Source organism: Aethalodelphis obliquidens, unplaced genomic scaffold (assembly GCF_003676395.1).
Source record: "Aethalodelphis obliquidens isolate GAN/ISIS:26980383/991018 unplaced genomic scaffold, ASM367639v1 scaffold9, whole genome shotgun sequence".
In the NCBI taxonomy this organism is placed as follows: Eukaryota; Metazoa; Chordata; class Mammalia; order Artiodactyla; family Delphinidae; genus Aethalodelphis; species Aethalodelphis obliquidens.
Genome location: NW_020837953.1, coordinates 44,764,079 through 44,791,509, shown reverse-complemented (window position 1 = coordinate 44,791,509; position 27,431 = coordinate 44,764,079). Strand labels below are relative to the sequence as shown.

General features: G+C 42.9%; 1 protein-coding gene across 3 annotated transcripts in view; it reads left to right on the top strand.

Moving 5' to 3' along the window:
* Nucleotides 1-27,431, top strand: part of PEX14 (peroxisomal biogenesis factor 14) — a 137,540-nt gene that overhangs the window by 91,417 nt on the left and 18,692 nt on the right. For all 3 annotated transcript variants that reach the window (XM_027110222.1, XM_027110225.1, XM_027110224.1), the window contains one exon: nucleotides 17,971-18,099. In XM_027110222.1, the coding sequence (XP_026966023.1) occupies nucleotides 17,971-18,099 (129 nt within the window). The remainder of the gene's footprint in view (nucleotides 1-17,970; nucleotides 18,100-27,431) is intronic.

Genomic DNA, 27,431 nt, shown 5'->3' with positions numbered 1-27,431 from the left:
TCTTTTTCTATCCACACACTTTCAGTCTGTATGCGTCCCTTGGTCTAAAGTGGGTCTCTTGTAGACAGCATATATATGGGTCTTGTTTTTGTATCCATTCAGCGAGCCTGTGTCTTTTGGTTGGAGCATTTAATCCATTCACGTTCAAGGTAATTATCGATATGTATGCTCCTGTTACCATTTTCTTTATTGTTTTGGGTTTGTTTTTGTAGGTCCTTTTCTTCTCTTGTGTTTCCTGCCTATCCTTTAGCATTTGTTTTAGAGCTGGTTTGGTGCTGCTGAATTCTCTTAGCTTTTGCTTGTCTGTAAAGCTTTTGATTTCTCCATCAAATCTGAATGAGATCCTTGCTGGGTAGAGTAATCTTGGTTGTAGGTTCTTCCCTTTCATCACTTTAAGTATATTATGCCACTCCCTTCTGGCTTGTAGAGTTTCTGCTGAGAAATCAGCTATTAACCTTATGGGAGTTCCCTTGTATGTTATTTTTCGTTTTTCTCTTGCTGCTTTCAATAATTTCTCTTTGTCTTTAATTTTTGCCACTTTGATTACTGTGTGTCTCGGCATGTTTCTCCTTGGGTTTATCTTGTGTGGGACTCTCTGCACTCCCTGGACTTGGGTGGCTATTTCCTTTCCCATGTTAGGGGAGTTTTCCACTGTAGTCTCTTCAGATACATTCTCTGGTCCTTTCTCTCTCTCTTCTCCTTCTGGGACCCCTATAATGCGAATGTTGTTATGTTTAATGTTGTCCCGAAGGTCTCTTAGGTTGTCTTCATTTCTTTTCGTTCTTTCTTCTTTATTCTGTTCTGCCACAGTGAATTCCACCATTCTGTCTTCCAGGTCACTTATCTGTTCTTCTGCCTCAGTTATTCTGCTATTGATTCCTTCTAGTGTAGTTTTCGTTTCAGTTATTGTATAGGTCATTTCTGTTAGTTTGTTCTTTAATTCTTCTAGGTCTTTGTTAAACATTTCTTGCATCTTCTCGATCTTTGCCTCCATTCTTTTTCCGAGGTCCTGGATCATCTTCACTATCATTATTCTGAATTCTTTTTCTGGAAGGTTGCCTATCTCCACTTCATTCAGTTGTTTTTCCTTGGGTTTTATCTTGTTCCTTCATCTGGTACATAGCCCTCTGCCTTTTCATCTTGTCTGTCTTTCTGTGAATTTGGCTTTTGTTCCACAGGCTGCTGGATTGTAGTTCTTCTTGCTTCTGCTGTCTTTCCTCTGGTTGATGAGGCTATCTGAGAGGTTTGTGCAAGTTCCCTGATGAGAGGGACTGGTGGTGGGTAGTGCTGGCTGTTGCTCTGGTGTGTAGAGCTCAGTAAAACTTTAATCCATTTGTCTGCTGATGGGTGGGGCTGGGTTCCCTCCCTGTTGGTTGTTTGGCCTGAGGCCACCGAACACTGGAGCCTACCCGGGCTCTCTGGTGGGGCTAATGGCGGACTCTGGGAGGGCTCATGCCAAGGAGTACTTCCCAGAACTTCTGCTGCCAGTGTCCTTGTTCTCACAGTGAGACACAGCCACCCCCCGCCTCTGCAGGAGACCCTCCAACACTAGCAGGTATGTCTGGTTCAGTCTCCTGTGGGGTCACTGCTCTGTCCCCTGGGTCCTGATGCACACGCTACTTTGTGTGTGCCCTCCAAGAACGGAGTCTCTTTTTCCCCCAGTCCTGTCGAAGTCCTGCAGTCAAATCCCGCTAGCCTTCAAAGTCTGATTCTCTGGGAGTTCCTCCTCCTGTTGCCAGACCCCTCAGGTTGGGAAGCCTGACGTGGGGCTCTCAGCACCTTCACTCCAGCGGGTGGACTTCTGTGGTATAAGTGTTCTCCAGTTTGTGAGTCACCCACCCAGCAGTTATGGGATTTGATTTTATTGTGATTGCGCCCCTCCTACCATCTCACTGTGGTTTCATCTTTGTCTTCGGATGTGGGGTATCTTTTTTAGTGAGTTCCGGTGTCTTCCTGTCGATGATTGTTCAGCATTTAGTTGTGATTCTGGTGCTCTCGCAAGAAGGAGTGCGAGCATGTCCTTCTGCTCCTCCATCTTTAACCAATCTCTGAATTTTAAAAAATATGTATCTAGCCATCTCATTAAACCTTCTTATGGTTTTGATTGATTTTTCTAGATATATAGTCATATTGTCTACAGTTGATTATTTTGTGACCTTCTTTCTAGTTCTTAGACATTTCAATTTTATGTCCTGCCTTATTGCATGGGATAGAACTTCAGAAATAATGTTAAATGTTAATGGTAAAAGTGATAATGAGTTTTATTATAAATAAGTCTTTTTCAAAAGAAAGAAAGAAAGGGTTGTCACCAATTGTTACAAGTACCTCTTTAGAGTTACTAAAAATGTGCAGTCTGCTAAAAACAAATATGCTTTATTTACACTTACACAATGAACAGATACTCAGTGCGTACCCATTTCAAGTCAGTCAGTGTTTTAGGCTTCGGGGGAAACTGCAATGAATAAGGCAGACAGTGAAGTTCAGCAACATTAGAAAACTGTATGAGACAAAAGAAAGGTTAGAAAGCCATCTGTGTTTGACAACCAGAGAAATATTATATGGATAGTAATCACTGTAGAAAAATGCTTCTGGCTGGGGTGATCAGAGAAAGCTCTGGTGGTGGAAGAGATAACCCAGAACAACTGACAAGCTCCGAGAAGCCCTGGGAGAAAGCTACTGCAGTGGGTGGAGCCCCAGGGGCAGAAGACTGGAGAGTGCAAAGCATGTCATGGGCTGAAGAACAAAATAGTGTGCCTTAGCACAGGGTGAATATATGGCAACAGTTTGTACGCTGGTTTCTGGGGCTCCTTGGAGGTTCTAAAGAGATGCTTCAGGGGCAAAGAGGGGATCAAGAAGGTGGGACTCTGGGTTTTCTCCATGCTCTACCTGGCTCTCCCAAAACCTTAGCAGCATTACTTTTATGTGTTTTGGATATCAGGTTTCTATTTATTTATTCTTTCTACATAGTTTTATTGAACATCTGCTAAGTACCAATAGAACCCGAGCACTGTTCTAGGTACTGGGAATATAGCAGTGCATAAAATCACCTCAAATCCCTGTCTGCATTGAGCTTACATTGTAATGTCAGGGAAGAAGAGAGACAGCAATAAGTAGAATAAAAGGTAAATCGAGGAACTTCCCTGTTGGTCCAGTGGTTAAGACTCCACGCTCCCAATTTAGGGGGCCTGGGTTTGATCCCTGGTCAGGGAGCTAGATCCCACATGCCACAGCTAAAGATCCCGCATGCCGCAACTAAGACCCGGCACAGCCAAAGAAAGAAATAAACATTTAGCAGACAACAACAAAAGGGAAGTCGAATCTAAGAGGAGGAAGAGCAATAGCGAGTTCTTGGACGGTTGCAGTTTTAAATGGAGCGCTCTGGAAAGGCCCTGCTAAAATGAAACGTGAGTAAAAACTTGAGGAAAATGAGGAAGCAAGCCATGCAGATTTCTGGGGAGAAAGAGTTCTGGGAAAAGGGAACCATTTGTGCAAAAGCCTAAGGAAGGAGCGTGTCTGACAAATTCTAGGAACAGAAAGGAGGCTTGTGTGTAGACAAGGTGGGTGGGTCGTGGTGAGAGGTAAGGTCACAGCGTTGACAGGAAGTGAGTATTGATCCATGTGAGAACTTCAGTTTTACTTTTAGTAAAATGAGAAATCATCAGAAGGTTTTAAGCAGAAGAGTGATATAATCTGATTTAAGCTTTAACAGGATCACCCTGGATGCCCGTGTTAAGAATGGACAGTTGTAGAGCCGGGGTCGAAGCTGGGAGAAGTCCTCAGATCCCTGGTTGTTATTTGGAAGTAAATCAACGGAATATCCTGATTTGTTAGATCCGGAGCCTGAAAGAGAAGCAGAAGTTAAGGATAACTCCAAGGTTTTTGGTGTTGTGACTAGAAGGATGGAGTTACCATTAACTAGGAATGGTGCAGTTTAATGGAGCAAGATTAGGAGCTCAGTGTTAGACATACTAACCTTGAGATCGCTACTAGACATCCAGGTGGAGGTATCAGGTGGACACATGCATTAGTATGAGGAGAGGTCTGAGTTACAGGTATAAATTTGACAATATTAACTCCCTGATTTTGATAATTATACTGTGATTATGTACGAGCATGTACTCCCCCCACCCCAAATCAGGAAAGGAATACTGAAATATTTAGGGGAAAGGGGGCATCATGTCTGTAACTTAGTCTCAGACAGTTCAGGGAAAATAATTATATAGACAGATTTATAGAGAATTATAGTACAAAGTGATAAATTTAAGATTTGAAGAATCTGGGTGAAAGATATGAGAGTTCTTTCTACTATTCTTGCACTTTTTCTCTAAGTCTGAAATTATTTCACAATAGAACACTTTTCAAAAGTGAAGGATACATTTCTAGATAAACAAAACTGAGAATTCATTGCCAGCACACCTGCACTGAAAGAAATACTAATGGAATTTTCAGTCAGAAAGAAAATGATCCTACATGAAGACACAAATATAGGAAGGGCAAAGAGAAATTAATATAGGCTGGTGAAAGGGCAAAATGAAATGAATATGGGCTGTGTAAAATAATGTTTAAAATACATGTATGATTGAAATGTATAGCAATAGCACAAAAGGTGGTAGGAGGGAGTGAAAGTGTTCTGAGTATTAGAATTGCTGGTGAAGTGGTAAATTTCTCATTTATATGGAACTTCAGTAAGTCAAGGATGTACGGTGATATCTAGGGCACTGCTTCTTACACATCTTAGTCTCAGGACCCCTTTTACTTTTAAAAATTGAGGGTCCCTATCAGATGAAAAATGTTCTTTTCATTCATAACACATTGAGCCATGTGGCAAAGTAACAACAATATTTTAAATTTGAAAAATCATGTATACTTTGAATTATATTCTATAACCAAATTGTAGTTTACATATTAAATCACTTGAAAATTTACAAAGTGCTTTATACTATTGTCTCATTGAAGATTGATAGAAAACTATTATAGTGAGCCACAGTAGAATGTCTTGATATTCACAGAGTCTGTTATTCTTCTATTTATAGCTTCGCTGAAACCCCATTTCTCATATCCAGGTAACTTACCACAGCATATTGTAGCAATGTAGACTTGCTGAAATAGTCCATGTACATCTTGGGAGGATATACACATCTAACAGGTAGTGAAAATAAGTACCAGTAGATGTTAAATGTGTGTGGCTATTGACATTAAATATACTTAGTGATTTATTTCGTTACCAAAAAAAAAAAAAAAAAAAAATTGAGGGTCCCCCATCAAATACCACAGTAATTATCACTGCAGACAAGATCATCTACTGACGTGCTAAAATTAGAGGGTGAAAGTTCGAAGAGAAATAGCCAAGTATCTCCCGCCTCCAAGCTATCTAACAACTACAGAAGGGAAGGTAGTAACTTGACGGTGGAGAAATCCATCAAAACCCACCTCGACTACAAGCTAGTAGAGGGAAAAACTGAATTTTAAAAGGTTGGCAAGAAGAACGAAAAGAGGACATTAAATGGGTCAAAAGGAAAATGAATTGTAAGATGAAAGATATAAACTTTAAAATTTTAATATTTACATTAAATGTAAATAGACTAAATATTCCATTAAAAGCAGAGTTTGTCAGGATTGAATTTAAAAAAAAACCCAAACAACTAAGCTCCATTCATCAAACACACCTTTAATGAAAAAACAAAGGATTAAAAAAGTAAAATGATGGGGAAAGATACCATGCAAACATTAACCAAAAGTAACCTGATACTAATATCAGACAAGATAGACTTAAACGTGGAGTGAGAAATAAAGAAATTTCAGAATGGTCAACCACCAGGAAGATTTAACGTTTCTATGTATGTATGTCCCTAGTAACGTAGTTTCAATATACCCAAAGCAAAAATGGACAGACTGAATGGAGAACTAGACAAATCTATCATAATGGAAAGTTTTAAAACATCATCCTCAATAATTGGTAGTACAAACAGACGAAACAATCAAGATTCTAACAATACAGTTAACAAACTTTCCATATTATATATAGGTAAATATACCATATTTATATAGTTGTATATGAATATTATACATATATATATATATATGACACTGTACCCAATAAAGACAGTAAATATAAAAAAAAAAGATGTTCAACCTCATTAGTCAACAGAGAAATGCAAATTAAAATCAGAATGAGATAACACTTTACACCCACCAGAATGGCTAAAATTGAAAAAACTGGGAGCTTTGGTGTTGGATGTACTCTTGGTCTAAGTGTGAGTTGGTGTAACCACTTTGGAACTGTTGGCAGTATCTGTTAAAGTATGCATACCCCATATGGTCCAGCAGTTCCCCTCTAAAATATATGTATAAGGATCTTGATGGCAGCACTAATTATATAGATTGTTCAAAACTAGAAACAGATAAATTGTGGTTCATTCTTATCCTATATAAGAATACTACACAGTAGTTAGAGTGAAAGAACCATGGTTGTGTGCAACAGCATGGATGAATCTCTCAAGCATAATGTTGAGTGAAAGAAGCCCTTTGTAAAAGACTGCTTCCTGTGTTATTCTATTTATATAAAGTTCCAAAATAAGTCAACTTGACCCGTGGTATTAGAAGTTAAGTGGCCACTGGGAGGGAACAAGAGGAATGCACCTGAAGGTGTTCTAGTTTTGATCTGAGTGGTAGTTACATGGATGTTTCACTGTGTGAAAATTCATTAAGCTGTACACTTAATGTTTGCATGCTTTTCTGTACGTTTATAGAACACCAAGAAATGTTTATTTAAAACTACAGTGAGAAAAAAATAAAACTACAGTGAGACCATCTTTTTACCTTTCAGAATGACAAAGATAAAAAACTTTGATAAGATCACGTAGGCAAAGTTGTAGGAAACAGACACGCACACACTGGTGGGAATGTAAGGGGAAATAACCTCTAAGAAGGGCAGTTTGTCAATATTTATCAAAATTTAAACGGCACCTATCTGAGTCTACTTCCAGGAACATACTTGCACATGTACAAATGGCACATACAAGGCCTTGTATTGGGGCTTTGTTTATAACAGTAAAAGTACAATAAGGGACAAGTTAAGTTGTGGTACATCCATATGATGGAATACCTTACCTTATAGCTGTTAAATAGAGTGGGAGGGCTCTATAGATACTAATAGTATGGAATGCTCTCTAAGATATAGTAATTAAAAATAGCAAGGTGTAGAGCAGTATTTATACCATGCTATTATTTGTATTAGAAATATATATGTATACACATAAATACATACGCATGTATAATATATAAAATATATGAATATATGAACGCACTTTCATATTCATGGACTACCTTTAGAAGGTATATAAGAAACTAGTAGCAGTGGTGGCCTCTGGAAGATATAACTAGGTGGCCTGGTTACAGGAGTGGAAAGGAGACTTAACTTTTCACTGTTTTGCATTTTAGAATACAGAATTGTACTATGGGAATATATCTATTAAATATTAATTTTTAAAAGAATGTCCAAAATCCCTTAGAAAGATGTGATGCAGGGGACTGGTGTATTACCTTTCAGTAAGGCCAGTGTAGCCACATTTTCCTTCACAGTGAACTAGACCTTTGGTTTGACACCAGATGACATGGCTGGCTTTGCATAGGGGTGCCAAGATGTATGGGGAGAAAACACCCTGCAGCAGGGTGCTCAGACTGCCAGGGTGTGCGGGAATGAGCTGATGAGCGGACAGTAAATTCAGACCTCCTGTCTCATGCTTACTTGAAGACACAGCACTTGTTGAATGACAGTGTAGACCCCTCTCCACTGCTGATAGTGTCATTTTTCCTTCACTCCTTCCTTCTGAACGTGTATAAGTTGAATTCAGATTAAGTTAAAAATGATGCAAAACTGCTTCCTTTTGTGCTTTTTAAAAAATGTATTATAATTGAGATCATGCTAGGAATATAACAACACCTGCTTTTTTATGTCTTAATGTATCAAAAGCATTTTCCCATGCCATCAAAAATTGTCCATATGACTGTGAGCATTTGAATAATATTACATTACTGAAATATGTCATAATTTGTCTAATCATTTCTCTTTGGACATTTACGTTGTTCAAATTTTTTGCTGTTATTCAAAATATGGTGACAAGCCATCTTCGTATATTAGTCTTACACTACGTTATGTTATTATTTCTTAGGAGTAAAATCGTCAAAGGGTCTGAACATTTTTAAATACTCTTGAGATCGAGTGCCGAATTGTCTTCTAGAAACTGCTCAGTTCGCTCTTCCACAGCACCCTCGCCAGCTTTGGGTATTCTCATTCAAAAATCATTTTTAATTTGAAAAAAATTCAGTCTTAATAACTTGACCAATACATGTGAGTGATATGCTAGAGGTCAGGGATATCAGTGTTCCTTTCAACTGAAACAGAGATTTGGACTGTTTCCTCTTGAGTTGTGTGGAGTTGTGAGGAAGAACTTGGGCTCTGAAGCCTGCTCCCTGCCCGCGGCACCAGGACCTTCGGGGAGTGGCTTTACTGTCCTTGCGCCTCGCTTCCCCATCTGCGAGGTGGGGAGAATAAAGCACTGTTGCCACTTGTGGCCACTTGGGTTATGAGCTGCATGGGTCCACGATGCCACAAACACAGTGATGTGGGGCCTGGAGTTGTGCATCTCCATGGCCCTGCAAAGGGTAGTGTTGGGATTCAGAGTTAAAAATGTAAAAAGCTCCTCAGGAATTCCCTATCCCGTGGTTAGGACTCAGGATGGTTTCACTGTCGTGGCCCGGGTTCAATCCCTGGTCGCAGAACTAAGTTCTTGCAAGCTGCACGGCACAGCGAAAAGAAAATGAAAAGCTCCTAAAACTCTTTGACACTTGGTCTTAGTCAGTTTTGGCTATTATTATGGTTGGAGAGTGGAAATATGAGTGATTTTTAACTTTTCTCTATCCTTTCCTTTATTTTCCATGTTTTCTGTAGTTGACTTGCTATTTTTATCAATAGATATTTCTGTGTTTTATATATCATATGTCTGCATATCATAATATTACATGTGTTATATTGTACTTAGAAGATAGACAAAGTACTCATCCAATGGGAGAAATTGGGGGGGAAGAGGGAAGCTGCCATTTAACAGGTCGGGAAGATGAGGTCTTGGCTCTCTCACATTGCCTAGCAAAATAAGCACTCAAATATTTACAGATGTGGTTGAGTACTTAATATTTATCTCTACACTAATAATGTTGACAATAGCAACCAATACCAGATTCATTGGAGCTACGCAAATAGGCGGTGACAAAATAATGTATTGACCTATTAGAACATAACATGTTTTAATGTGTTCATATCAGATTAATATGAGGACTTTAAAAAAAAATCTGATAGCTGCACGGTAATTTAAAACTTCAAGAAGTAAGTTGAATGCCAAATATCAAACTTTCTGATCATATGTTTAAGATTCAAGATGTAAAAGAAAACCCCACACGAACATTGGACTTTTCTAGCATTCAGCTAAGTGACAAAGAGTGTACCTTGGTGCATGGAACTCTTGTGATGGGGTTTTCTTTAAAGAACACCTAGGTTTGCATCCTACAGTAGGGTTGTTTCCCAAATCAAGCTGTTTCAAGTAACATATGAAACGGCGTATGGCTGTCCCTACCATCCCAAAGCAAATGTTTGTTTTGTTGCAGTGATGGAAACATTTCCATTGGTGAAGCAAATATTTAGAGCTGAAAGAAACATTTGGGCAGCCAGGATGTGTCAAAATAGAACAGATGCCTGCCTTTTAAAAACACAATTAAAAAAAAAAAGCCACCTTGTACTTGGCTGCTAGTGGTACAGCCACAGTGGGTTAAGCAAGAAATTAGATACTGCGGATGTCATTCTAATCCCAGCTCCTGGGTACATCTCTGCACCTATTTCTGTCTTGGTTTTTCTCTTCCAGAAAATGGGGATAACCATTCTAAGTGATTTTGTTCACGATTAAGGTTTTTTTTCTCCCTCCACTTATTTTCTTTGTTCTTAAAAATTAATTTATTCTTTTGAATCAGAAATATGTTCACATGGGACACAGTTCCTAAGAATATACAGTGAAAAGTCTGCCTTCACTCTGTGTCCCCAGCTACCAGTCTCCTCTCCATCTGGGACCAGCATTACCTGTTTCTTGTCTGTCTTTATTTTATGCATGTACACACAACTACATAGATGTGTTTGTGCATACATAGATTCTTTTATTTAACACAGAGGTCCCATGTACCCTTCACCTAGTTTTCCCCATGTTCCATATGTCCTTTTCGTTTTTCCTTGTCTTTGAGGTGGCTGGTTCTAAGAGTTTGCTTATTTAAAATGTGCTGTGTCAGATAGCAGAGTGGGGAGCAGGCGTGTCAGGCCACCCTCTCGTGATCCCTCCAGAGCAGTAAAAAGAGCGCTGTGTTGGGAGTCTGGTTCTGCCCCTGGGCTCACCATGGCTGTGAGTAAAGTCACTGCCCCTCTCCATGTTCTCTTATCTTGATCTGTAAAACAGAAGGAAAGGAAAACAAAAAGAACAGGAGATAGACTAGATGAGCTTCAACTTTTCTTTCAGATCTGAATTACTTTGGTTGTCAAAGGTGAATTTTTCTTTTTCTTTAAAAAAACTTCACTGCCTCTTCTAAAAGGAGCAAGTTTCAAGTATAGTTAAAGGTATATATTTACTTGGCTTTCCCACATATGTACAACCATACGTTTGGCTTTCCTGGCCTTTGGCATTCAAGTAGCAGTGATTCCTGATTATCCTACTCCTCAGTCTTTAAGACACGTTCCTTTCCCTAGGGCTTGTTCACTGCACTGTGGGAAGGGCTGACTTCCCCGCCTGTTGCCAAGGACCCTGTAGGGTTAGACGCTGCTGTCCGGGACAGCCGGCAGCAATGTTTGTCGTGCCTTGGAATTGATGATCAAATATGAGGAGCAACTCCTCTTTGTTTTTGTTTTTAATTTAGCAGAGAGGGATTAAAAGAAAAAAAAAAAGACCTTTAGACTATAGATGTAAAAATAGACATCACAGATGCTGATTGGAAACCCTCCCAGTCTTTCACATGAGAGATCTCAATTTGTGTTACACAGAGGGGCAGCTCACTTCTGTCTTGTTCACCAGTTATACTACTCCCCAGAGAAGCTCAATAAATTTTATAGGGAAGTTTCCTCCTTATGCGGAAGGAGCTAAGCTGAATGAGTGTGGCTGAAATAATTTAGGGCTCCAAGGGAGTCCGTCTACCTTGTAGAGTAACGTATTGGAAGTAAATGTGCAAAAACTTTTGATCTTGGTTGATTTGGCCATGTCATTGATAGTACTGGGCCCTGGCTTCTGTGACCCCATCCTGTCTGATTTGGAATAAAACTGCTCCCTAGAACTTGCATTTAGTTCTCTGCTAAAATCGTCCTTCTGCACGCTTCACTGGTAGTGGCTGCGGAGCTTGCCTGCTCATATTCTGCCATTTTCACCACTAACCCTTTGAAACCTGCGAACTTGGACTTGGCTGAGAGTTTACATCTCTCTTCTGCCTCTCTGAGCGGCACAGAGATCCTCTCCCACTGACATTAGGAAAGCAGAGCTGCCTTCTCTTTTAGACTGATGGTGGGCCAAGCCTGGCTGGTTGCTCAGTCTCTGAGCTAGCAGTGCAGTACACTTTGCGCTGGCTTTTTGCTCCACGTGGCTGGGTGATATCCAGTGTCCTTTTGTCTTTGTGTTTATTTTTCTTGCACATTTAATGTATTTAAAGGATATAGTGTCTTTATGGTCCCCTGGGATAAGGAGGGATTGGTGCAAGTTTTAATGAGAGGTTCCCGGCTCTGTGTGTTGAGATGAGAATTATATTCTTGATTAGATATCTTTCTTTCCTGAGGTGGCAGGAGGCAGTGTTTTGCTGCCTTTTTAAAATTATTTATTTATTGGCTGCGTTGGGTCTTCGTTGCTGCACTCGGGCTCTCTCTAGTTGCGGCCAGTGGGGGTCTACGCTTCGTTGCCGTGTGCAGGCTTCTCATTGCGGTGGCTTCTCTTGTTGCGGAGCATGGGCTTCAGCAGTTGTGAGGATGGGCTTAGTTGCCCCGCGGCATGCGGGATCTTCCCAGACCAGGGCTCGAACCCGTGTCCCCTGCATTGGCAGGCGGACTCTTAACCACTGTGCCACCAGGGAAGTCCCCGCTGCTTTTTGAAATAGCATTTCTGTCTAACGATTTTTAGAAGGATACTGAGAGGACATTCTGTTTCAGGGCATCATCAGCAACTTTTTCTCCTGTTGTTTGAGCTTCCTTATTTAAGGAGAGGGGAGAGTGTCAAGTCTTGTTCTTGAATTTACGTATCAACATCAAGATGGTGGGAACCGGGCCCCACCATCAGATCAATTTTTATAAAAACCCATTCAGGGCGATGATATTTGGAACTAGTTTTCTCAAAAACTGTTTTTGCTGCTTGGGAATAGTCAGTCAGCAGAGAAGAAAGCATTTGGCTTATTTGCTTAATATTTTAACCAAGTGAATTAGGTTGGGGGGCTGGGGGGAGGGGATAAGAAAGTGGGTGGGGGAGGCCTCATAAACAAGGTGATATATAATATTTTTTTTGTTCTCCTTTTAAATAAATACCGATCAGCTTTATGTTCAGAGACAATAGGAGCCGTTGGCTTAAATTTGCAGTTTACTGTATTTATGGCTGTAATATCAAGGTGCTGCCGTCGTAATTTCATGCCCCAATGAGAAGAGCAAGGTCGAACCAAATGCTTCCATCGGCATCTGCTAACACACTAACTCATAAACAAGGCCCGGCTGGATCAGGTGGCACGGAATAATACAGGCTAATGAAATACAGCACAGCTTTCCATTACTGTTAGTTTTTACAGTGTCGTCATTACGTGTAATTTATGTTTAAAAAATTCAATTTTATACAAGGCACTGGGAAATAGGGGTCTACAGGTCATCCAACGACTTTTAGAGGCTCTGAGAGTCCTTATTGTACTCCACTGTTCCAACAAAATGTTAATAAAATAAAATAAAAATACTTTTTCCCTTTCTCCTCCCCTAACCTTTTCTGAGAGAGTTGATTTTTCTTTTAATTTGGGGAGTATTTTTAGCCAGCTGTCTTCTCTGCCTCATCTCCTCCCAGAGTGCCTGGGTAGATAACTAGCTGTGTTCCGAGAGAGGTGACCCGTGCTCAGTCTCCCTGCGTCCCAGATGAATCTCTGAAGTCCTGTAAATAGAGGGACTGCGACGGGGCGGGGGAGGAAGACGGCCGAGTGGCCAGCCCATAACTGCTGCCCGTTGCCACTGGCCCTCTGGCCCTGTTCCCTAGTCCCCATCAGACTCCACATTTTTATTATAATACTCGGACTGGGCCGGAAGGTGCTGTCAGGCGTTCATCACCTTGCTTATATCCAAACTATTCCTAACCCTGCTGTCCTGGTGGTTGTTTGACCTGAGGGATACAGAGAACACTGCTGTCTGCTGTCATCTCTCTTTCTTCTCCCCCTGCATGGAGCCAGGCCCTGGGGCAGTGCCCAGCGGTCACTGGGGAGAGAGTTGAGGCTCCTTATTCTGAGAAGCTCTTGAACCGCCAGTCCCACAGAAAAAAGTCAGCCCTCCCCGGTGCCCGGTTTGTCTGAGCTGAGTGGTGGGAAAGGACCCAGTGGCACTGTGAGCCAGTTGGCTGCAGCTTACACAGTCAACTGGTTTGGTTCTGTTTGCATTTTAATAGGAATCTTTAAACAATTTTGTTTATCTTCTGAAGGATAAAAATAAGCAGGTGTGGCAGCCCGGAGGCCATTGACTTCAGCTGCTGCAGCAGTAACACGGGGCTTTATTAATCAATAGAATGTAGCTCTCTTGTTTCTGTTCTTTTAAAAGAATCCCACCCTGGAGAAAGTGATGGAAGAGAAGTCCTTGGCCCAGCATCTACACAGGGGCAGTCTCCTGGGAAAGGGAACTGTTTGGAGAAGTAGATTCCAGAGAACCGAGGGAACTAGCAGTCCGTCCTGGCTCCGGGTCTTCGTCTGCACGGCTCGCTTTGAATTGAGCGCAGCTTTGCAGATCAGGCAGCTGTGGTCTTAAAGGTGAAATGATAGAGGCAGGCGTCCTGCTCCATCTGCTCACCTCAGACAAGTCCCCTCTTCCGTTTCTCCTCCTCTTGAGTAAAGCTAGTGAGTGGATGGAATAACCGAGCAGGACTTCCTTAGTTTTGCTCTCTATCAATAACATAGTTTAATTGTCAGTGTCACAGGCTGGGGGAGGGGCTGGTAGCTCCTGGAATCACCAAGTAGCAGAGGTGAAGTTACTGAGAGAACATCTAAATGCAAAGTGCTAGTGCTAAAAGAAAATTTTAGGCTTTATTAAAATTGGCTCATTCTTCCAAAGGCAGCAGCTAAAGGACATGTGAGTCAGGGATGGGAGGGGAGGTTTGCCTGCCACAGGACAGTGACACCCTTTCCTCCTGTCTCTCCTCTGCTCAGCCCTTGCTCAGTCCCTCTGCAGTTAGATTGCAGATAGCAATCAACTGGAAGGAAGTATGTGTGTCTAATTTGCATGAGATTATTTAAAACAAAAACAAAAAAAAGGTCTGCATTAGTCAGGGTGATGGTAAACAACGCAAAGAGCTGCCTTTTACAATATAGCCTGTGCCTCAGCTTTCAGAGCCAAATATAATTCACTTACAATCGGCAGTTTCCTTTATTATTCCTTTTAACCTTTTGGATTCTGCAAGGTCTCAATCGAAGTTCTCCACTGTTTATCTCAGTGGGGGTGGGTGAGAACCTGGCTGTCTTATGTGTGGGCCCTAAGGAAGTACCCCATCCCTAAAGGCAGGGTCCTTTCAGCGCCAGGAGCTGGTGAGTGGTAGATACCTGAAAGGAATGACACTCCTCCCCACCTCAGGCTCTGTGAGTCCCAGATGAATCACTTGAGTCTTGCAGAGTCAATCTTCCCAAAGCTGGGGACACTCCAGAGGAAAAGGCCACTAAGGGAAGCGTAGGCACCAGTCTGTGAGAGGCCTTTGGATTTATTTGATTAGAATATTAGAAGGAGATGAGGTCGCTCTATCTTGTCACTCTGGTAGTGTTCAAAAAGTTGTCCAGGTGTCATTTGCAAATAGGACCCAGGTGTTAGGTTCCTGTGTTGTTTTGGGATAGCCCCAAAACAGCATTCACTGGTTCTTCCTATGGATGGGGTGCCGGTGGGGGCGGGGCTGGGGGAAGACAAATTAGTCCTCATATTTTCTTTAACAAGATTGAAGACTTTAGGCATCATTTTGATGTGTTGTAACTCTGCGCTGTAGTGGGAAGTCACCGGGCTGGGGTTTCATCTGGCATCACCAGGCTTTTACTAGTATGATTTGAGACATGGTTTTCATCCTTCTTAGCCCTCAGTGTTTTGTTTTTTTGTTTTTTAATCTGTTAAATAAGGGCAATGGCTAGGATAATGGCCCAGCTCTGAAATTATCTTATTCAGTGAGATCGTTAAAATGCTTATTTTTTTAAAAAAGAAGAAAAGTGATTCATTTTCTGTAACTAAATCAAAATTCTGACTCTCCAGAGAACTAGGGATATCAGAATTCCAGCCAATGTAAATTTAGAGCATCAAATGATAAGGTCTGTATAAAACAAGAGCTTGGAAGGAAGTGCTGATGCCCTTTAAACCGGGGCTTCACTAGTGGGCTTGGCTGCAATAATGCAAGGGATATGTTTTATTAGGAAAATAGGCTTCGTAAAAGCTCAGGGCCAGAGGGCAGGACAGTGGTCAGGGAGTCCTGTCCCTTTAACCAGCTCCAGCTCTCAGGGCTGCAGCACAGCCTGTAACTTGCTGTATATTTCCCCAGCGTTAAACATTATGGTACTTGTTTATATTTGAAAGAGCCAAAAGGGAAAATGAGAATGCAACCGAATGCTCCTTTTGGGAAAATTATCCTCATTTGCAGCCAGTGGCTGACAAGGCACACGAACCACCAGCTTTATGAAGTCCCATTGTGTACCAGTGACCAGTAGCTCGTGCTGATGCCGCATGTGCCACTGTCTTCTTTCATGGCTGATTATGACTGGTTAAAACCGTGTCTTTCCTACTAGAACTCTGAAAGGGGTTCCCCTTTCTACCGAGGATTGACTGGCAGTCAGTACCCGGGCTGGAGCCTGGGAGGCGCTCGCTCAGTGAAGTGTGTTCTCTGTGTTTGCCCGGCTCGTCTGTCTCTCCTGCCCCTGTCCTTGGGAGGTGACATCACAGTAAAGCGGTCCTTTTGCAGCAAGCTGGGGGCTTAGGGAGGAGGAACATCCCCTGGCTAGCCCCACGTATTCAAATTCAGCTCTTGTATTTGAAGGTGCCAAGCTCCAGTAAATGATCCTCTTTGCCCCCTGCCAGCCTCTCCTCTGCCCCGTCAGTCTGTTGAGAGGATGGTGCGCTTGCTCGGGCGACCCAGCAGCACTGAGACTCCACGGAGGTGTGGCCTTGCCCACCACTGGCGGGCTCTGTCATGTGCTGAGGGCAAAGAGGGAAAGGGATGCGGTGTTAAGTGGGGAGGGACCTCAAGTGCTCGGTGCAGAGAGAAGAGAGGGTCCAGGGCCATTTAGAATAGTTCAGGAATTCTCCCTTGACCACTTGTGGTGGGGCATGAAGAGTTTGAGGGGCGGCTGCAGCCAACTCACATGCCAGCGTAGTGTGGGGCAGCGCTGTGCTTAGAGCATTAATGGGCTCTGCCGGCTAGCCCCTTGGCACAGAGCTCGAGGCACCATGCTTCGGGAGATGTTGACCCTCAGAGCCTCCTTGTACTTCACCTCCCCCAGGGACAGATAGACCATGCTGCGGACCTCCGATGGAGAGCTGCCGGCCCGATGTGGACGAGCTCTCGGCTCTAGTTTAAAAGTTCTGTGTTGTGGCTGGACTGAATGTCGGGATTCCCAGAACAGCTCGGGCCGGCCAGAGTGCTCTTTTGCAAAGACTAGCAGTGACCTCCCATCTGCTTCTCTCCCAGTCGCAGCACTTGGAGCATTTCCGTGCACACGGCTGCTTCCCCTGCGACACAGAGCTGCCCTGTGGGGAAGTCTCTTTCACACCTGTGCGCCACTCCTCGTGCAGATGCTTTGGATTGGTCAGTGCCCTCGTCCTCTTCCCCCAGAGCCGGCGTCCCTGGTCTGCCTCCGACCTGTTGAAATATTCCAGCTGTGCGCCCACTGGAAATGTCTTCCTGGGTTTTTCACTTGCCTTTTATTCCTCCTTGGGCAAAGCCTCTCCACATGTCATAGCCACTGCAGATGGCGCCCTGCAATTTCCTGATGTCCCAAGTGCACTGTGGTTTAGAGTGTTGGGAGGATTTTTTTAAAAAAAGGAAAAAGAAAAACTAGCCAAAGGCGATATAGGCAGCCTGTGATAGTCTAGAGTAATAATCATCTGAAAGTTTGGGCCTGGCCTTGTTTTGATCTGTTTTCTTGTTTTATTTTCTTCTTTACATTCTATATCCCATTCATACTAATCACAGTCAGTCCTGATTTTTCTTTTTATTTCTGCATTTGTCATAAAATAAAGCAAATTATTCCCGTCTTCAGAAACGATCTAGACTAATTAGTCGTCCCACCCAATAATTAGTTTTTTGTTTCCCTGTCTGTTTTCATGCATTATTGTTAGTTTCCCCCCCCCTTTTTTTTTTTTTTTTAACACCATTACGGATTAAAATGAGCCACATTTGCAGTTTGATGGTATCTGTTTTTGGGGAAGAATGGAGAATTGCAGTACTGAGAGACTTCAAAAGCAGCAATAAACTCAAGGATAAATTAAGGAAATTGAATGAGCCACATTTGGAAGCAGTGTTGAGGCTAATATTCTGTCGCTTAAGGTTAAATTGCAGCTGAGTGAGGTTCCAGAGAATCCGAAATCGGGGAAGCAACTTACTAGGATGCTAGGCATCCTGTGACTCTAAGGTCTTTTCTCAAATGATTTCGTTGCAGCCATGGACAGTGGCAAAAGGTGCTCACCTGCAATTATGTCCTCTTCTTCCCCAGGGCTGACGGATGAAGAGATTGATTTGGCTTTCCAGCAGTCGGGCACGGCTGCCGATGAGCCTGCGTCCTTGGGCCCAGCCACACAGGTGGTTCCTGTCCAGCCCCCTCACCTCATTTCGCAGCCATATAGTAAGTCACCCGCTCAAACTCTGGCTTTAACCTTGACTGGGATTCAGGACTCTGGCCAAGGGCAGCGCTTCACGTCTCCCAGAGTCAGCAGGCGTGGCGGGGTGGGGGTGGGGGACTGGGAGTAGGAGATGGCTCTTGGGTTTTTCCAAAAGACTGTGACACACCCAAATCCTCTTCTAGACGAACTTTTAAGTATGTGACAGAGGTTTTAAGACTCAAGGTACCAGAATAAATGAGTTTATTGTCTTGTTTCAAGGATTTTGATTTCAAGCAGGAATCTGTAAAAGTATTTATTGGTTCAGTTTCCGTTTTCTTATATCAATGCTTTTTGCATGTTACTGTTTCACTAATAAGAACATAAACATCTGATTTATGGGTGCATTCTTGTTTGGTCACTGAAATAACTTGTCTCCTAGTTTTATCTTTTAAAGTTAATATTAGTAGATTTAGGCTAGCCTTCCTCACCCCACCCTCCTTTTCTTCCTTCCTTCCTTCCTTGTCCTGGCTATACCATGTATATTTACGTAGTGGCAATCTGTTAGAGAATTTCACATTAAATGTGAAGGTCCTTTTTGAATGCAGCTTTTAATTATTACATGAGAACATGACCCGTGAGAGGTTTTTGTTGTTTTTAAATGAAAGCTACTTTTAGCAATAAAGCTTCTTTAAGCTAGTAATAAATGTACACTTCCAAAATATAGGCAGAACTCCTTCCTTAAGTCACTTATGAAAAACCTAAAAAGGTTAAAATTGACTCCAAAGCAATGGAAAATTGCTCAGTTTTGTGTGTTTAACATAAGACTTCAGCCTTGGATCTGCTGTCTTTCAAAATGCCTTTTCTGTAATTGTCTTCATTTTAATGGTCTATCTCGGAAGTTTTCTTTTTTTCAAAACATGATTTTAAAGTGTCAGATATCAGATTTTAAAAGGCGCAGTTTAAAATGCCAGACTTGTTTTGATCCCCACCACGTGGCCTGGAACCGCCTTCCGGCCCCCACTTCGCCGTCCTTCCCACAGCTAGGGAAGTGCAGTCTTCCGTACAGACAGCGCGGGGGCCAGGCAGTAGGTTAGAATATGCTTTGTGTGTCACAGGTCTCGTTTAGATATCACCTTTCTTTTGCTCTCTGGAAAAGGCTGAATGGGTGAGGCCAGGTAGCACGAACTCAAGCTGATCTATCCGTGGTCGCCTTGTCTAACAAACCACTGGTGTCGTGTGACCTCTGAGACCGGTGCTCAGTGATGAGCCTTGTACTGGGGCTGCTGAGTCAGTGGCAGCTATTTGTCAGCCTGGGACTCATTCTCAGTCCTGGCTGACGTTCTTTTCTATCCATTGTGTTGCTTTGGGTCACTAAACATAGTCTCAGTGTTTCTTTTAAACCAAAGGCTAAGTCTCCACACTTTTTCTTCAGGTGTGTCCTTGGGCCCAGGGTTTGATGGGATTTGTTGAGGACGGGCAGTGGCAGCTGGGGTGCAGAATTTTCTAAAATGCACATCTGTTCTATTCCAGCTGTTTCCTCCATGGCTTAATACCAAACAGGTCTCTCCGCTACTTGGAAACTCCTTGCTCAGAACAAATTGTTCTGTTGGTCACAGAGTTGGCCTAAAGCATCATGTGTTTGCCTGCTTTCAGTGGGCACGAAGGGTTAAACTGCTAGTCTTTCTGAAGAGGCAAAAGAATGGGTCTGGGAGGGGCGAGTCAGTCATTTAAATCACTCTCCTGCCCAGATCTCTCTGAGAAGAAGCATTACGCGTTTAGGTATTTAGGTAGGAGTATTTTTAAGAGTCTCCCAGCCCTAAAAATAAAATACATCTTCTTAGAGACAGACTCCTTCCTGCTTTGACGCTAGTATAAAAACAATGGTAATGGTAATTTTAAATACCTGGAGTTTTTTAGTTGTCACCCTCGAGCTTCATTCTTCTTGTACCGTTACCCCGCTCCTCTCAGCTTGGGGTTGACTCTACCTCTTCACTTCTGTACTTTTGCCAAGAGGTGTCAAAACTACTCCAAAAAAAAAAAAAAAAGCTTGATTTTGATTAATATAGAGAAACAAGACTTTGCCTGACTGATAATAAAACTGATAAATGACATTTGAATTACTTGTAGCGGTAATTTATTACATAAAATATCTTTTATTTGACATGCGATTAGTTGCTGGAAGCATCACTCAATCTGACTAGTTTAAACATGCTCTAAAATGAACCCCAGTAAAAACCAGGGCTGTCTGCTTCTGGCGTTATGAAATATACTAATCCTGGAGTGAGGAAAAAATCTGACTTTAAGTATTTAAATGATTAATTGGGTTTATATATTTTTTTTTACCTTTCTAACCCCCTTAATTACAAGCAAACTCAGGGGAGTTTCTGAACTAGGTGTGCAATCTGCATGCTTATCACCGAGGCATTGTCTGCGTCCTGGGAGGGATTTATGGCCTCCATTGATGTGTGTTCCTGCAGATTTTACATCTGGAGCTCGGGCAGCCCTTTCCTTCCCATTTCTTGGCTTTTTAAGGACATTCCATCTCTGAGCCCAAGCCTAGAAAATGGGATTTTCTGGGCTCAGCCCCAAACGCTAATGTCTCCAGGAAGGGTGGCTTTTCCGAGACCACCCCTGGGAGGCCAGTGCTCGGGGATCGTCACCTCTGGACTTGCCTGCCCTCCTGCTTGGTGGCAGGTGTCCCACTCGGTGCCTCTTATGATATCTCTGCTTTTTGGTGAATGTGGTTGACCTTGAGATGTTAGTGAATGCCAGCATCAGCAAAGAGAACATGGAGACCTAGCAGAAATGGTACCAGTTCATCACTGTTTATTAAGAACCTGCTATATGCTCAGTACAGTATCATGAGAGATTCAAAACATGATCTTTAAGAATCTTACAGGCTCTCTGGGAGAGATAAGATAAACTCTTAAGAAAAAGATAATAATATAAGACATTGTGATTTAATGCCAAAATTAATTATACAGACAAGAAACTCCACAGGAATACAGAAAAGAGAAAAATTAATGTAGGCTCGAGAAGTCAGAGAAGGCTTTGTGAAAGTAGGAGGAGGTTGACACCAGGGGAAGCTTGGTGTCACCTGGTGTGAGAATAAACCAGAGTTGTCAGGGCTTAAAAGAAAGTCGGGTAGAGCTCAGGAGAAGTCAGGCCGGGATGCAAGAGGAGATCTGACATCTTCTGCTTCTCGTTTTGGTTTGTTTTTGTTCGACTTTGAAGCAGGAATCAGTGTGTGTGTCTATGTGCAGAGCCTAACACAGTCCTGAACTAAAGTCCTTGTAAGTGCTTGACTGATTCATTCATTCTAAGATGACTTTTCTTCTTTCCTTCCAGAGAGACAAGAAAGCAAGGTAGCTTTGAAATACAGGCAAGGCCAGTGTGAATTTTGTATGATAATAATTTTTCTTAGGCTTAAATATTCCCCCCCGCCACTGTCTTTGGTAAACAATTTAGGCTTTTTCAAAGACTGACCTACAGCTTCAGTTGCCTCTTCTTAAAATAGGATGTACATGTCTGAGGTTGGTGAAAGGCTTTGACATTTCATTAGAAACCCTGGGAGAGTGTTGTGTGCTCTTTCTCAGTTTGTTTCTCTTCTGGCCCTGGTTAGTAACATAAACTTTCCCTTGATTGTCTTAGATCCCCGAGAGAGCGTTGATTACTGAATACCTGCTGTGTGCCAGGCACTGTGCCGGACCCCTGGGATGGGACGATTAAGGCCTGGCTGGTCTCTCTCTCCAGCCCTCCTGTCCAGTAGGAAAGACAGTTCAGGGAACACAGCAGTGCTATGAGGTCAGCCCAGGATGGTGGTACAGACAAGGTGAAGGGGCACCTCAGAGAGCAGGAGATGCCTAACTGGACCTGGGGCATGATTGGTACAGTGACCAGACAGGATGGACCGGAGCATCCAAGCTAAAGCAAAGCCACATGGACGTGAGACCATGTGATGGTCAGAGCGGCTGCAACATGGGATAGGAGTGTCAGAAGAGACAACCCGGGGGAGTTGGCCGCCAGGTCATCTCCCTGACGGAGGACAGTCAAAATCACATGGCTTTTTTACTTTGAAATGCATTGTGTAATTATTTTTGAGGCTGTATTACCTATTTAACTGTATTATTCTTAGACTAATATTAAAATTATTTGTACCATCAGAGCAGATGCTGCGTGGGGAATTAGAGAAGACATGCTGGGTGTGCGCTGGATGCGACAGGGGTCCAGATGCTCTGCCCATAACTCCCTTTCAAATGCCTCCATTCCAACTGGGATGGAGGTTCCCCTTGCCTTGATCAGCCCCCTGCTCGCCACCACACTACACTGAAATATTTACTCACTTCCTATTAAACTGTGAGTTTCTTGAGCTCAGAGGCTTTTTTTTTAATCTATGGCCCGAGGTTCTGACTTAGCAGGTTTTCCAGAAACACTTGTTGAATGAATAAATGATGGTGGACGTGTGCTTGAGAATTGCCAGGCTGCCGAGTAATACCATCAACTCTTGGGGTTGATGCCAAGGTAGCCAGTCAGTGAGGCCTCCTGTGTGCTCTGTGTGGAGCAGGCTGCAGAAGTAGGGGACAGGCCTTGCCTCAGGAAGCCCCGGTTTAATGTAGAGGGAAGCCCCATGCTTGGGGTAGGACAGCAAAAGCTAACCCATGCCATCTTGTATGGTGTGAATAGTGAGAGCTTTCGGGAGTTAAGAACAAAGGAACCCCCAGGGTGCTGATCTCAGGCCAGGCCTTCTGGAGGAAGCAGGTCCATGGAGACACTGAGAAGCTGGGGGTGGGGAGGGTGTAAGTGACTCTGGAGGTGAGTGTGAACGGAGGTGGCGCTGTGAACAGCCTCTCTGTTCCCACCAAGAACTGAACGGGGAAGAATCTCTCCCGTTTCTCTCTCTCTCCCTCTCTCTCTCTCTCTTCCATTTCTCTGTCGGTTTAGCACACAAATCTCATTTTTTGCTACATAAAAGTTACTGGTTTGTATATGAAGGAAACATTTCTCTAATTTTGAGGCAATGGTACTTTTCTTCTTTTGTCCATGTGACTGGTTTGGAATAGCAGCTCGTCAAGGGCCAGCACCTGTCCGTTTTGTTTGCTTTGTGGAATGCCCAGTGTGATGCCTTGTGGATGCCGAATAAACGCCATGTGTGGATATTGAAGAGCGCAGGCATTACAGTCTGAGTGGAAACATCCTTACCTTAGATTTCTTAGACCATTGAAAGAGCCTTTGGTGTTGGTGGTAGCTAGGATCATGGCTGTGCTGACAGTGCAGCCTGTGTTGGTTGTATAAGATTCTGCAACAAATAACAGTGGTTTAAACAAAACAAAGGACTCTTTTTCTAAGTAAACATAGTCCAGGCTGCTGTACTGGCCCTGTGGTCCTCAGGGACCCATGCATCCCTCACACCTGGCTGGCATCCAGCTTGTGTTCCAGTGTGACAGCTCCAGCACCAGCTGTCCTCTCTGCTGTCCAACAAGCAAGAACAGGGAGAAGGAAGGGAAAGGGCAAGTCACCTTCTAAGGACACCTCCTGGAAACCACCCACATCCCTTCCCCTTTCTCTCCATTGGCTGGAACTCAACCACGCGGCCATACCTGTCAGCAAGAAGGCTGAGAAATGCAGTCCTTGTTCTGGTGGGCATGTTCCCAGCTTTTTTTTTTTTTTGCGGTACGCGGGCCTCTCATTGCTGTGGCCTTTCCCGTTGCGGAACACAGGCTCCGGACGCGCAGGCCCAGTGGCCATGGCCCACGGGCCCAGCTGCTCGGCAGCATGTGGGATCTTCCCGGACCGGGGCACGAACCCGTGTCCCCTGCATCGGCAGGCGGACTCTCAACCACTGCGCCACCAGGGAAGCCCGTTCCCAGCTTTTATATCCCATAGAAAGTTTGAGTTGGAATTCACACTAAATTCAGGATAATGATTACCTCTGAGTGAAGAGGAAGATGTGGCTAGTTTCCATGGTATTTGGAAAGTTTTAACCGGTAAAGTAGGTGGGTTTAGGATTGCATCTTATTATCATCTTTCGTAACTTATCTAAATATTACATTCTTTTGTAACTATCAAATAATACAGGGTACCTTTAAAAAGTTGAATTAGAGGGCTTCCCTGGTGGCGCAGTGGTTGAGAGTCCGCCTGCCGATGCAGGGGACACGGGTTCGTGCCCCGGTCCGGGAAGATCCCACATGCCGCGGAGCGGCTGGGCCCGTGAGCCATGGCCACTGAGCCTGCGCGTCCGGAGCCTGTGCTCCGCAATGGGAGAGGCCACAACAGCGAGAGGACCGCATACCGCAAAAAAAAAAAAAAAAGGTTGAATTAGAAATCTTACCTCTTGCTTCTTCCCTTGGTCTCAGCTGCTTAACTGAGCAGAGAGAGACCTTAGAACCCACCCTGCTGGGTACTGTTCTCGGTCACTGCTGACTTCTTTTAGCTCTCTGTCTTTTTTAAAAAGAAAAAATCTGAACAGACTTAAAAAAAACAACAACAAAAAACAGCTTTACTGAGGTGTATTTTACATAAAGTAATGCATCCATTTTAGTTATACAATTTGAGTTTTAACAAGTGTACACTGCCCTGTAGCCATCATCATTGTAGAACATTTCTGGCACCCTAGAAGATTCCCCGTGACCTGTTCCCAGCCAGTGCCAACCCGCCCTGACGCTGGGGCAACTCCTGGTCTGCTTTCTGTTGCTGCCCATTTAGACTTATCTTTGCTAGGGTTTTGCATGAATGGTACAGTATGTCCCCTCTCATGCCTGGTTTCTTTCGCTCAGCATCATGTTTTTGAGCTCCATCCAAGTTGTGCATATCAGAAGTTGCCTCCTTTTTATCACAGAGCTGTATTCCATGGTTAGGATGCACTGTGGTTTGTTATCCATTTACCAGTTGATGGGCTTCCGGCTTTGGGCTGTTTCCAGTATTGAGCTGTTACGAATAAAGCTCTTTTAAACATTTGTGTACAAGTCTGTGTCTGTTTTTATTTCTCTTGCGTAAATGCCTAGGAGTGGAATTGCTAGGTCAGAGGTTAAGTGTAAGTTTCACCTTATAAGAAACTGCCAACCTGTTTTTCAAAGTGGTTGTACCATTTTACATTCCCATCAGCAGCGTCCGAGTTCTGGTTGCTGCATATCCTCTCTAACGGTTGGTATTCTGAGTCTTTTTTTTTTTTTTTTTCCTCAGTCTTTTTAATTTTAGCAGCTTTAATGTGTGTGTAGTGGAGACTCAGTCATTTGAGTTTACATTTCTGTGAAGACTAATAGTGTTGAGCATCTTTTTATGTGCTTATTGCCCATTTACATATCTTCTTTTGTGAAGTGTCTGTTCCAATCTTTGTCCTTTTTAAATTATCTTCTTATTATTGAGTTGGAAGAGTTCTTATATATTCTAGATTCAAGTTCTTTGTCAGGTGTATGCATGGTTAGTATTTCCTCCCAGTCCGTGGCTAGCTTTTTCGTTTGCTTTACGTTGCCTTCTGAAAAACAAAAGATTTAAAAATTGATGACATCCATTTATCTTTTTTTTTTTTTTAACAATTCATGGTTTTTGTGTCCTACCTGTGAAGCCTTTGCTTACCCCAAGGTTGGAGAGATTTTCCCCTGTGTTTTCTTCTTGAAGTTTTATAGTGTTAGCTTTTATGTTGAGATCTGTGATTCACTGTCAGTTAACTTTTGTGTGTGGTGTAATGTGAAGGTCAAGGTTCATTTTTCCCTAATGGCTGTCCCCTTGTGCCACCACCAGATGTTCAAAGATTATCCTGTCCCCAGTGAGTTATGTGTCCCTTTATCAAAATGCAATTGTTTATATATACATGGGTCTGTTTCTAGCCTTATTTAAAAATTTTTTTTAAGCTATTGAAGTATATTTTACACACAAACTCGCCCATTTCAAGTGTCCAATCAAATGATTTTTAATAACTTTACTGAACGATGCACTCATCTATCAGTTTTAGAGCACTTTCATTCTCCAAATAAGATCCTTTTTGCTCATTTACTGTTAATCTTACCTCATCTCCAGGCAACCACTAAGCTACTTTCCACCACTGTAAATTTACCTTTGCTGGGCATTTCAGGTAAATGGAATCATATAGTATGTGATCCCTTGTACCTTCCTTCTTTCACTTAGCATGTTTTTGAGGTTCTCCATGTTGTATCATGTAGCACTACTTCCTTCCTTTTTATTGTTGACTAGTATTCCATTGTATGGATGGGCCACATTTTGTCTGTCAGTTCACCAGCTGGTGGACGTTTAGGTTGTTTCCAGTTTTGGCCACAGGACTCATGCTGCTGAGGGTGTGTGTGTGGGCAAGTGTGTGGACGTACGTTCTCATTCCTCCTGGGTAGCCATCTAGGAGTGTGATTGCTTGCTCATGTGGCAGTTCTATATTTCTGGCTTCTTAATATTTTTTCTTATCAGCTTTTTTTTAAAATTTATTTTATTTTTGGGTCTTCATTGCTGCGCACGGGCTTTCTCTAGTTGCAGCGAGCGGGGGCTACTCTTCGTTGCAGTGCGCGGGCTTCTCATTGCAGTGGCTTCTCTTGTTGCGGAGCACGGGCTCTAGGTGCGTGGGCTTCAGTAGCTGTGGCACACGGGCTCAGTAGTTGTGGCTCGCAGGCTCTAGAGCACAGGCTCAGTAGCTGTGGTGCATGGGCTTAGTTGCTTCACGGCATGTGGGATCTTCCCGGACCAGGGCTCGAACCCGTGACCCCTGCATTGGTAGGAGGATTCTTAACCACTGCACCACCAGGGAAGCCCTCTAATCAGCTTTTTTGAAGTATAATTTATATACAATAAGATTAATCCATTTTAAGTGTACACTTTGATGAGTTGTACATGCTGTAACTCAACTCGTGTAACCAATACTATAGTTTCATGTACTATAACGAAAGACTAAAATTTCATGTGAATGGAATCATACAGCACATATTCTTTTGTATCTTAACGTAATGCTTTTGAGATTGATCCAGGTAGAAAATATTTTAGACTTTGTGAACTACACATTTCTGTCACATATACCCCCCCCCACCCCACCATCCTTTAAAAATATGAAAACCATTCTGAGCTCACAGCTGAAGAAAAAGCAGGATGAGGTGGGACTTGGCCAACTGGGCAGAGTTTGCTAACTCCCGTGACTCTGATGTATGGTTATTTCACAATTTGTTTATCCATTGACCATTGGTGGCTGTTTGGGTTGTTTCCAGTTTGGGGCTATTATGAATAATGCTTCTATGACATTCGTGTACAAGAAGTCTTTGTATGCATAGATATTTCCTTTCTTTTAGGTAAATACTTGAGAGTGGAATGCCTTAGTCACATGTTAGGTGTATGTTTAACTTTGTAAGATATTGTAAACCTATTT